At 42.0% G+C, this 13,222-nt stretch overlaps 2 protein-coding genes across 5 annotated transcripts in view; one reads left to right on the top strand and one right to left on the bottom strand.

Moving 5' to 3' along the window:
- LOC111970466 (cytosolic 10-formyltetrahydrofolate dehydrogenase) overlaps positions 1–13,222 on the top strand; it is a 39,148-nt gene that overhangs the window by 11,221 nt on the left and 14,705 nt on the right. The window lies entirely within an intron of this gene.
- Positions 1,643–13,132, bottom strand: LOC111970467 (zinc finger protein 723). Its single transcript, XM_023997223.2, has 2 exons — positions 12,294–13,132; positions 1,643–5,755 (listed from the first exon to the last, which is right to left on the bottom strand). Exons 1-2 carry the CDS (start codon positions 12,484–12,486, stop codon positions 4,893–4,895), a joined length of 1,056 nt encoding a protein of 351 aa, XP_023852991.1. The 5' UTR covers positions 12,487–13,132; the 3' UTR covers positions 1,643–4,892.

Below are 13,222 nucleotides of genomic sequence, written 5' to 3'. Positions count from 1 at the left end.
ATTCTTTGAAAGGGGTTATACTACGAAGCAAACTAGATCTACGCAGTATTTTCTAAAGCTAGCCAGGTTCAGTTAGCGTCCCATTCCAGCTCAGGCTTCATCCATACTACTACGGTGGATATTTCTCGTCCGCCTGCCGTTAACTCTAGCAGGCTTGTAACTGCGCGTGCACGTCGCATGTGGCTAGTCAAACTCTTCATTGAAACAATGCTGAAACATCAATCCATGTCCACGTCAGTGCTGAAATCAAAATGAAATGTTATTTTATTACTTTGGTGTTGTTAAGGCTGTGTAAGGGAGGCGAAGTCAGGTGCAGGAGAGCAGAGTAGAGTAAACAGGCGCACTTTTATTCCGTTCAACAATAGGCACAAAAAAATGACATAAGTGCCCAAAAACACGGAACATAAACTATAAAAGTATCACGCGTGAACATACACCATTAACAATGAACAATTACACACAAAGACATGATGGGGAACAGAGAACTAAATACATGTAGATTGATTGGGGAATGAAAACCAGGTGTGTATGGAACAAGACAAAACAAATGGACATATGAAAAATGGAGCGGCGATGGCTAGAAAGCCCGTGACGCCGAACGCCGCCCGAACAAGGAGAGAACGAGGAGCTAATACGATCGAGGGGGCCCCGACTCTGGATGAGTGTGGTGCGAACTCACCTGGGGTGACGCCAGAGTGCCCTGCCTGTTGCCTCGACTCCCAGAGGAACCAACACGGCACCGACCGGCAGTGTGCCCTCTGCGGCCACAGATGGTGCACGTGATGGCTCCTCCTCCAGTCTCCCTACGAGCAGCCCCTCCCAACTCCATGGGCACCGGAGCAGGGGTGCTGGAAGATGGCACCAACAGAGCCCCCTCTGGACGTCCGCGGGTGACCAGCAGGTTATCCAACCGGATGGACAAATCCACCAGTTGGTCAAAGGAGATGGTGGCATCCCTGCAGGCCAGCTCACATCGGACGTCCTCACGCAGGCTGCACCGATAGTGGTCGATGAGGGTCCTGTCGTTCCAGCCTGCTCCGGCGGCCAAGGTCCGGAATTCCAGGGCAAAATCCTGGGCGCTCCTCGTCCCCTGCCTTAAATGGAAGAGCCGTTCCCCCGCCGCTCTACCCTCGGGCAGATGGTCGAAGACGGCCCGGAAGCGACGGGTGAACTCCTCGAAGTGGTCCAACGACGCGTCTCCTTCTCCCCACCCGGTGTTTGCCCACTCCAGAGCTCTTCCTGACAGGCATGAGACGAGGGCAGAAACTGTCTCCCTTCCCGAAGGAGCTGGTTGCACAGTGGCCAGGTAGAGGTCCAGTTGTAATAGGAATCACTGGCACTGTGCTGCCGTCCCATCATACTCCCTGGGAAGGGAGAGGCGTATCCCACTGGGACTGGTTCCGGACGGGACGGGTAGAGGGAACCCCGGTTGCGCTGGTCGAGGCACTGGGGAGAACTCCTGTCTCTCCCAGCGGTCCATAGTCTGGACAACGCGATCCATCATGGCACCAAGATAATTTAACATAGCTGAATGTTCCTGGACGCGCTCCTCGACTCCTCTAACCGGGGTACCTGCTCCTGCTGACTCGTTTGGTGTGTAATTCTGTTAAGGCTGTGTAAGGGAGGCGAAGTCCGGTGCAGGAGAGCAAACAGGCGCACTTTTATTCCGTTCAACAATAGGCACAAAAAAATGACAGAAGTGCCCAAAAACACAGAACATAAACTATAAAAGTATCGCACGTGAACATACACCGTTAACAATGAACAATTACACACAAAGACATGATGGGGAACAGAGGACTACATACATGTAGATCGATTGGGGAATGAAAACCAGGTGTGTATGGAACAAGACAAAACAAATGGACATATGAAAAATGGAGCGGCGATGGCTAGAAAGCCGGTGACGTCGATCGCCGAACGCCGCCCGAACAAGAAGAGGAGCCGACTTCGGCAGAAGTCGTGACAGGTGTGGTTATCAATGCACGATCACCTTATTTCCCACTCATATGATAAAAATAATTGTTAAGTCATAAGTTTTACTGTGTGTGAAGTTTCAAATGCATTTGTAATTATTAAGTGTAATGTGCTAGGTATTTTAACATGACACATWATTTTTTTTACAAATAAAAYCATTTGATTAATACAATATTTAAATCAGTTGTCTTCCTCAAATTATTTAATTGGTCCTCGATTCACGGCTCAGACACTTCATTCAGAATAAATGTATTTAGCCTGCCCCGGAGCAGGTTAGATCTGAAGGACTCAATGCCAAAGAAATTTACCAGGCTAAAATGTGAGCCACATTTGTGGTACTGGTTATCCCAAGTTGAACTCAGCCTTGACCAAAGTTACCTCGCTAACCCCTCAAACTACATTTGTAGTATAGGGCTCAGGTCTAAAATCTACAGTATATGCCTCTGGCTTTTAAAATTTTATATACAGTATAATCACACTTTTCCCCCCCCTACCCTATCATCCCTACTCTGATTGGAGTAAATTAACGGACAACAATACTTCTGCTGCTATTTACAGCTATTTTCGCTCACATCTACAGTACCTGTAGTTAAATAATTTTACATATTCCTAATTTCCTCTTTCTTCAAGTGATGGATTTTCATCCACAGTAGCCAATCCACCATTCATTAACTCCAACCCTCCGATGCCACAGATTTTTTACATTTATTTAACCTTTATTTAACTAGGCAAGTCAGTTAAGAAAAAAAATATTATTTACATTGACGGCCTAGGAACGGCCCTTGTTCAGGGGCAGAATGACAGATTTTTACCTTATCAGCTCGGGGATTCGATCTAGCAACCTTTCGGTTACTGGCCCAAAGCTCTAACCACTAGGCTGCCGCCCCAGATTTTCCCCAGTATGCTATTTATTTTTGCATTAAATCCATCCATTTTACTGAATTACGAGGGTCCATAACTTCTCTATTTGTAACATTTCTACCGATAGTGCCCTAAAAATAAATTTCTTTACCCAAGAGTATAATGATATTTCCCACTCACTGATCAAGGTTTTTCAGATCCTCTAACAACAACAGTTTGCAGGTCCATCTGAACCCTGATTATGATAGAACAATTATTCCTGGACCTGACTCCAAAAGCAAGCCACCGAGGAACAGTATCAGAAAATGTTATCTTTATTCCGTTTCCTCGTGGCAGAGTCTGCACAAGGCTGACTATTCAATGCCCCATATATTGAGCATTATTCTTGTAGCAAGTATTTTATATAATAGCTTAAATTGAAATGAACGAAATTGTGTCAATTGTTGTGACACATGTTTTTGTTGTTTTGGCACTCCAGCACTTTGGATTTGAAATGATACAATGACTGTCAGCTTTAATTTGAGGGTATTTTCATCCATATCGGGTGAACCGTTTAGAAATTACTGCACTTTTTGAACATAGTCCCATTGTAGGGGACCAAAAGTATTGGGACAAATTCACTTGTGTATTAGTGTCAAAAGTGTAGTATTTGGTCCCATATTGCTAGCATGCAATGATTACATCACGCTTGTGACTCTACAAACTTGTTGGATGCATTTTCTGTTTGTTTTGTTTGTGTTTCAGATAATTTTGTGCCCAATAGAAATGAAATATATTATTGTGTCATTTTGGAGTCACTTTTATTGTAAATAAGAATAAAATGTTTCTAAACCCTTCTACATTAATTTGGATGCTACCATGATTACGCATAGTCCTGATTGAATCGTGAATAGTGATGAGTGAGTAAGTTACACGCACAAATATCTTATCACCAAGATATTACAAGAATGGAAGGTTATAATTGTTTTGGGGGGGTATGGTATTTGTGAAAGTGATGTTTTTTTCACACATGATTTGAAAAAGGATTCTCCTGGAGTCAGTAGAGCCAAGAATAAATATTTAAACAGCGATATCACTATATAATTAATCAGGGTAATCTTCTTGTAAATGGATAGGTTTTTCCCTCTCCACAGTTTCAAGATTCATTTTTTTTCATCAAAATTAGTTGCTTAACTTTTCCAGGATATGCACACCAAGGAAAGCAACTTCAACAACTGCCCATTTAATTGGGAGACCACATGGCAATTTATAGTTTCTTTTAGAGACCCAATCCATAATGTAACACTTTTTAGTCCAGAGAAATTGGAGAAGTTATCCAGGTCCTCAACGAGGCCCTTCAAGGTTYAAGATTGAGGACTCAAGAMAACTTCAATCACTGGCCTATTGATACTCTTGTCTCTAATTCCTTAATTTTGCCCATTAATGTTATATTTTAAAGCTAACAGTTCAATGGCCATAATAAATAGTTATGGTGACAGAGGGCAACCTTGTTTTACGCCTCTTGACAATTCAAAGTTCTCAGAGAAGTAACCATTTATTTATTATTTTACATAAAGGATTGTTGTACATTACTTTTACCCATCTTATGAGAGATTCTCCAAAATTGAGAATGTCTTCCATTCACAAAAACACATAGAAAGCTAACAGGAGGGGGGAAATTATATCCAAGATATACAGAATATTATTGATATTAGACACAGCCCACAAAATGGGTCACATACCTCTCAATCAGGGACTCAAAGTGCTCCACAAATATTTTTTGGGTATATTTAAACAATATGAGGTACCAGAGAACTACTTAAATTGACAACTATTTCTCATGGGACACTGAAACTTGCCAACCACCACATACAGACAACCACATAGGCTACATGCTTTCTGGAAACTCCCTCCCATTTATGAATTTTGACAAATATAGGAGATGCGCTCTCAAACTTTTATAACTGTGGACAGATCATTCTTCCTTAGTTTGTTATATAACACATTTAAATGGTCCTTATCATGGCTGCAAGTCTAAAACGTCCTGGTCACCGAAGGCATCAAGGGAGTGAAAGTTACATCAAATTTGGGCCCAGGACAATTGGGCCACAGCACACTGTCCTATGCACTTGCATCTCTCCCATCTGACTGAAGCTTTCACCACAATCATGGCATCTGTATGGTTTCTCCTTGTGAGTCCCCCTCAAATGTCCTTTCATATGTGCATCCTGCCTGAACGCTTTCCCACAGACTGGGCAGACAAAGGGTTTCTCTCCTGTGTGAACCCTGATATGCTCTTTCAGATGACTCTTCACTTTGAAACCTTTCCCACAGAGGTGACAGCTGTGTGGTCTCTCCCCTGTATGAGTTGTCATGTGGTCTCCCAGACCATTCCTTGCTGGGAACCCTTTTCCACAGACATGGCAACGAAATCGCTCATACAAAGCACGTCTCTTCTTAAGTTCAGACAGCGTTCCTATATGTCTGAATGGTCTTCCTGTCTTTGTTTTCCGTTGCAGAGCGCCTCCAATCTCTGTTCCATGCATGTTTTCACTCGGAGCTGCAGAACAGTGTGCGTTTACTGCAAACATGAGCTGTGGGTCACTCGTTAGTACTCCATAGTCCTCTCCTCCATCAGGTTCTGTTTTAATGTGTTCCACTAGGGTGCTTGATAGATTTTTCATCTCATTGTCCTCCACAATTTGGGTTTGGAAAAGGTGTGAGGGCCAAGGGTCCTGGACAAAATCACCTTTCACACAAGGAGGAGTGAACCCGAACTCTATGTTATGACCATGAGTCTCAGGCCCTTGCATTTGCTCTTCTCCCAGATTGGTTTTGAGGTCCTGTTCCTCTGTACTTTGTGTGAGCTCTGAACTTTCCCTCCTCCACTCCTGCTCAAGGGGAACCTCTTCTTCAGAGACATGGAGCTGCCTAGGGTCTGGAGGGAAGGACAGGCAAATAAATGTTATTCAATAGATAGACATTAATATTTTCAATGTTTAAAGACCAAGTGCGTTCAAAAAATGTGATTTTCCTTTATTTTATATACACTGAGTGTACAAAACATTTAGGAACACCTTCCTAATAATATTGTGTTGCACTCCCCCTTTTGCCAATAGAACAGCCTCAATTCGTTGGGGAATGGACTCTACAAGGTGTCGAAAGCATTCCACAGGGATGCTGGCCCAAGTTGACTTCAATGCTTGCCACAGTTTGCTAAGTTGGCTGGATGTATTTTGGGTGGTGGCCCATCCTTGATACACACGGGAAACTGTTGAGCGTAGGGCTGGGCGATATGGCCAAAATATCATATCATGGTATTTTTCAGATTTGACAGTATTTTATGTTTTTGATTYATAAAAAAAGTTCTACATTTGCTTTATGAGTAGTGCGTGACCCTAGGGTGGCAACACATATATTCTAAATTATTTAAATGGGTCTTTCTCCATTCGGATTGTTTTATACTGTTCAATTCAACTTCAACCTAAAATAATTTCCTGCATTTCCATCAATTTCTGCATTTCCTGCACTCATTTGAGATCATTTCCACACTACCACGATATGGGCAAAAGTACTAGGTGTTTTTTTTAACCAAATGTTGCAATTGCAATTTAGATAAACACTTGGGTGAACTTTTGGAATCATGGAAATAGAATGTTTATTCTAATTCTATAGTTAGAATATAAATAATAGTGGGCACTTTCAATACAGTCTTGTTTGACATAAATGCCATGGATGAGTTATTGTGACAGGGTAGGAACCAAAGTGATGTACAGTGTTTCCTAGGGGACCCTATAATCTTTGGTTACATTAAATCTTTATTCATATAGCCAACATATTATTATACCTTTATTTCAACAAGGAACACAGACTGAGACCAAGGTCTCTTTTACAGCTGGGCCCTGCGTATACATGTTTACACACAGTTTAGGTACAATGATTAAGAAACTACACAAGACCAACAAAACGATCACAAATAACACAGCAACAAATACAGCAACAGATTACATTTACACATAGGTTATTCCCCTAACAGCACAAGAACTTGRATTACCCGAAACAGTTACAATCAATACAAAAATCATCCAATAAATATTTAAAATGGGCAAGGGAGACAAGAGTCTCAAGTTTAGTCTGCAGGCTATTCCATAGGCAAGGAGCGTAACAGGAAAAGGCAGCCATACCCAACTCTGTTCATGCTTCGTCTATTCCTCTTTGAAGATACTGTTGCACAAACAACATGCTGATTTTAAGCCTCCACCAGTACTGGTATCAGGCTGTATTAGCTAGCTACGTTTGCACTGACTCAGTACTTAGCTAGCCAGCTAACACGAATTAGCTTAACTTGCTAAGAAAATAAAAACTAGCTGTTTGCAGATGTAAGAAACACAAACTAATATTGTAATCATAGAACGTTTGTGGATTTATATTAAGATCAAAGTGGAAACAACATCGTTGTCATCAACATTGTTGTATGTGCTGCATTGACCATGCAGACTGAATGAAAGTGTCTCATGGTCAAGCAACAACAAATGCGCTCCTTGAGTGACAGGTCTGTGCGGAAAGCGGCATGGCGAGAGAGAGACCGGAGAGGGATGAATCAAGTACCAGAGTAAACTATAAAAATGGACATTACACACAGCGTATCACATTTAACAAACCAAACATTGAAATACCGTTATAGAAGGTAAAGTAAAAACCCATAAATACCGGTATATAGTAAAATACTGTATACCGCCCAGCCCTAGTTGAGCGTGAAAATCTRAGCAGCATTGCAGTTCCTGACACAAACCGGTGCGCCTGGCACCGACTACCATACCCCGTTCAAACGCCCTTCAATATTTTGTCTTGCCCATTCACCCCCTGAATGGGACACATACACAATAGGTTTGTGTCCAGAACTGCAATGATGCTGGGTTTCACGGTCAACAGCTTCCCGTATGTATCGGCAATGGTCCACCACCCAAAGGACATCCAGCCAACTTGACACAACTGTAGGAAGCATTGGAGTCAACATAGGCCAGCATCCCTGTGGAACACTTTTGACACCAGGTCCAAGACCTGACGAATTGAGGCTGTTCTGAGGGAGGTAAGTGTATATTTCCACACTATGACGTTGGAATAATACTGTGAAATTATGAAAATGATGAATGCCTTTTTTTAATGTAAGAGCCATTTGAAAAGACTGCCGTAAATGTCACCATGCCGTAAATTAGTTAATAGACCAATAAGAAAGAGTTCCAAACCTCTCTGCCAATAACAGCTAGTTTTCAGTTTTACCCTCCCCACTCAGACCACTCCTAGTCAGTCCTAGCTAAATTCTTGTTTGAGAAATTGCTCTTTCCTAAGAAGCTTTTTTGTTTGTTTTCAAATAAATGGTCTTAAAGAAACAATCACAGAAAGGTACTTAACTGTTACCCAGAAATTATTTGATATTGGGATAAAAATGGCTACATTGGACCTTATGTAACAATGCATGCTTAATTACGAAAACCAAATCTTCCAACGATATTGGGTTCTAGCAAGTTGATTGACCGGTAACAGGGGACAACTGACAAGTAAGGTGACAGACATTATAGGCTTGCAGCAAGCTAGCTATTACAAATACAGCCATTATCACTGGTCCAGGTTGCTGATCGGTGTTGTGAAGTAGGTAATGTTAAGCGTAGCACAGGATATTTTTGACCAATCTTTACTTGGCGATACTTCCTCAATTCCTTACTTGGAAGACAACATACAGTACCAGTCAAAAGTTTGGACACACCTACTCATTACAGGGTTTTTCTTTATTTTTTACTATTTTCTACATTGTAGAATAATAGTGAGGACATCAAAACTAAGAAATAACACATATGGAATCATGTAGTAACCAAAAAAAAGTGTTAAATCAAAATATTTTATATTTGAGATTCTAGAAAGTAGCCAGCCTTTGACAGCTTTGCACTCTCTTGGAATTCTCTCAACCACCTTCATGAGGTAGTCATCTGGAATGTATTTCAATTAACAGGTGTACCGTGTTAAGTTAATTTGTGGAACTGCTTTCCTTAATGCGTTTGAACCTATCAGTTGTGTTGTGACAAGGTAGGAGGGTATACAGATGATAGCCCTATTTGGTAAAAAACCAAGTCCATATTATGTCAGGAACAGTTCAAATAAGCAAAGAAAAATGACAAGCCATCATTACTTTAAGACACGAAGGTCAGTCAATCCMGAACATTTCTAGAACTTCGAAAGTTTCTTCAAATGCAGTCGCAAAAACCATCAAGCGCTATGATGAAACTGGCTCTAATGAGGACCGCCACAGGAAAGGAAGAGCCAGAGTTACCTCTGCTGCAGTTGATAAGTTCATTAGAGTTAACTGCAACTCAGATTGCAGCCCAATAAATGCTTCAGAGTTCAAGTAACAGACACATCTCAACTGTTAAGAGACGACTGAGTGAATCAGGCCTTCATGGTCGAATTGCTGCAAAGAAACCACTACTAAAGGACACCAATAAGAAGAAGAGAATTGCTTGGGCCAAGAAACACAAGCAATGGACACTAGACCGGTGGAAATCTGTCCTTTTGGTCTGATGAGTCCAAATTTGAGAATTTTTTGTTCCAACCATCGTGTCTATGTGAGACGCAGAGTAGGTAAACGGATGATCTCCGCATGTGTGGTTCCCAACATGAAGCATGGAGGTGGTGTGATGGTGCTTTGCTGGTGACACAGATTTATTTAGAATTCAAGGCACACTTAACCAGCATGGCTACCACAGCATTCTGCATCTAGTTTGCGCTTAGTGGGACTATCATTTATTTTTCAACAGGACAATGACGCAAAACACACCTCCAGGCTGTGTAAGGGCTATTTGACCAAGAAGGAGAGTGATGGAGTGCTGCAACAGATCACCCGACCTTAAACCAATTGAGATGGTCTGGGATGAGTTGGACCGCAGAGTGAAGGAAAAGCAGCCAACAAGACCTCAGCATATGTGGGAACTCCTTCAAGACTGTTGGAAAAGCATCTCAACCAGATGTAAACAAATTTGTGCACAAAATTTGAGAGAAATACACTTTGTGCATATAGAAAGTTTCTGGGATCTTTTATTTCAGCTCATGAAACACGGGACCAACACTTTACATGTTGCGTTTTATATTTTTTGTTCAGTGTATTATAAAGTCACCATTGTCCTCATGGTGAAATCCCTGAGCGGATTCCTTCCTCTCCGACAACTAAGTTAGGAAGGAAACCTGTATCTTTGTAGTGACCTAGGTGTTTGTACACCATCCAAAGTGTAATGAATAACTTCACCATGCTCAAAGGGATATTCAATGTCTGCTTTTTTTATTTTTACTCATCTACCAATAGATGCCCTTCTTTGCGAGGCATTGGAAAACCTCCCTGGTCTTTGTAGTTTAATCTGTGTTTGAAATCCACTACTCAACTGAGGGACCTTACAGATAATTATACGTGTAGGGTACAGAGATGAGGTAGTCAGTCAAACATCCTGTTAAGTACTTATGTGTGAGTCCATGCAACTTATGTGACTTGTAAAGCACATTTGTGCCCCTTAACTTAAGTATAGTTTCCCGATAACAAAAGGGTTGAATACTTGTTGATTCAAGACATTTCAGCTTTTAAATGTTTTATTTGTAAAAATGTCTAAAAACATAATTCCACTTTGACATTATGGGGTATTGTGTGTAGGCCAGTAACACAAAATGTACATTTAATCAATTTTAAATTCAGGCTGTAAAACAACCAAATGTGGAAAAAGTCAAGAATATGAATACATTCTGAAGGCACTGTTCCAGCCAGCTGGAACAATAATAATGTTTGACTAGGCTAGGGTTCCCCAACTGCCCTCCCGTGGGACGAATTTGGCCCGTAGGTGATTTTATTTCCCCCGCCCCCCAAGTTTTCAGTGCAAAAACTTTACATTTTTTAAATTGTTGGACATGACCTTAAATATGTTCCAAAGTATTACCCTGCGTAATACAAACACTAGTATGAGGACACTCCTTCAAATGAGTGGATTCGGCTATTTCAGCCACAGGTGTATAAAATCAAGCACACAGCTATGCAATCTCCGTAGACAAACATTGGCAGTAGTATGGCCTTACTGAAGAGCTCAGTGACTTTCAACGTGGCACCGTCATAGGATGCCACCTTTCTAACAAGTCAGTTAGTCACATTTCTGCCCGTGTCAACTTTAAGTGCTATTATTGGAAGTGGAAACGTCTAGGAGCAACAACGGCTCAGCCACAATGTGGTAGGCCACACAAGCTCACAAAACGGGACCGCCGAGTGCTGAAGCGCATAAAAGTAGTCTTTCCTCTGTTGTAACACTCACTACCGAGTTCCAAACTGCCTTTTGGAAGCAACGTCAGCAAAATAACTATTCGTCGGGAGCGTCATGAAATCGGTTTCCATGGCCGAGCAGCCGCACACAAGCCTAAGATCACCATGCACAATGCCAAGCGTTGGCTGGGGTGGTGAAAAGCTTGCCGCCAATAGACTCTGGAGCAGTGGAAATGCGTTCTCTGGAGTGATGAATCGCGCTCCACCATCTGTCAGTCCAATGGACGAATCTGGGCTTGGCGGATGCCAGGAGAACGCTACCTCCCCGAATGCATAGTGCCAACTGTAAAGTTTGGTGGAGGAGGAATAATGGTTTGGGTTAGGCCCCTTAGTTCCAGTGAAGGGAAATGTTAACACTATAGCATACAATGACATTCTAGAGTCAAAACGATTCTGTGCTTCCAACTTTATGGCAACAGTTTGGGGAAGGCCCTTTCCTGTTTCAGCATGACAATGCCCCGGTGCACAAAGCGAGGTCCTGTTTCAGCATGACAATGCCTCCGTGCACAAAGCGAGGTCCATACAGAAATGGTTTGTCGAGATTGGTATGGATGAACTTGACTGGCCTGCACAGAGCCCTGACCTCAACCCCATCTTACACCTTTMGGTTGAATTGGAATGCCGACTGCGAGRCAGGCGTAATCACCCAACATCAGTGCCCAACCTCACTAATGCTCTTGTGGCTGAATGAAAGCCCCTGCAGCAATGTTCCAACATCTAGTGGAAAACCTTCCCAGAAGAGTGGAGGCTGTTATAGCAGCAAAGGGGGGACTAACTCCATATTAATGCTCATGATTTTGGAATGAGATGTTCGACGAGCAGGTGTCCACATACTTATAGTCATGTAGTGTATATGTGATCGTACACAAATGTACAAAAGCAAAGTTTGAAATGATTATGTTTTAGTCAAGTATTATCTGTTTGGGCTTCTTGCTGTCAAGTTGCAATCTACAAATTATTTGTAATTAAGTTCCGGCCCCCTGACCAACAATCGGCCCGCGGCTGAATTCAGTTGATGATCCCTGACCCTGGGGGCGATATTTTTAATCATAGCAAGCATCGCGAGGGCAGTGACAGAGAGTAGACTACAAGCCAGTCAAAACAGTACATTGAAATAGACGCCGTTACAAACCTGCTCTATGTAACTTGACTTGAGGTTTAATGACCATATCCAACATTTTCTGTAAACGTTCGTTCTCTTCCTTCGAACGGGTGATTTCTTCTTGATACTCCACTATCGTCTTTTCAACTACTCCAAATATCTCTACAGCAGCCGCTGTCAATCGCTCGCGCAGAAACATATTGAGCAATTGCATTTTTGACATATTGTAAATACACTGTTGCTTGTATTTTATTTGCAAGGTAAATAAATTGAAAGCTTTTTTTTTTTAATCCTTGTGAAATGTGCCAGTCCGAGAGCCCGGAAGTAAACACTGCTAACTCTACTATTTTACAGTGCATGCACGGCAACCCAATACCGCACTATATCGCCACCTGTTGTCCGGAGTGGAAACGAAGTATTTTTATTTTTTATTTAACTAGGCAAGTCAGTTAACAATGCCCGCCTACCAAAAGGCTTTCTGCGGGGATAGGGGCTGGGATTAAAAATAAAAGATCAAATAAAATAGGACAAAACACACATCACGACAAGAGAGACACCACAACACTACATAAAGAGAGACCTAAGACAACAACATAGCATGGTAGCAACACATGGAAACACAGGATGGTAGCAACACAACAAGACAACTACATGGTAGCAACACAACATGGCGGCAGCACAACATGGTAGCAGCACAAAACATGGTACAAACATCGACAAGGTTTCTTCGACTTCCATTTCTCCTCCTGTCTTTGATCCGGCTTACAGCTCACTGCTTACACTTTTCTACCATTCTTCTTCAACTAAACCATCTCCCCTTTTTTTTTTTTTTTACCAATTCAACTTCACCCTCTTCCTTCCTCTCTCTCTTCGACCTCTGCCCCTCTCTCTCCATTCTTTCTCCGTAATCCAAGTATACGTCTCCTTATCTTTAATTTTTGACTCTCAAATCGCTATTT

This window comes from Salvelinus sp. IW2-2015, linkage group LG11, assembly GCF_002910315.2.
Source record: "Salvelinus sp. IW2-2015 linkage group LG11, ASM291031v2, whole genome shotgun sequence".
Lineage (NCBI taxonomy): Eukaryota > Metazoa > Chordata > Actinopteri > Salmoniformes > Salmonidae > Salvelinus > Salvelinus sp. IW2-2015.
Note: the sequence above shows the minus strand (reverse complement) of the source record. Positions and strands in the feature narration are given on the sequence as shown.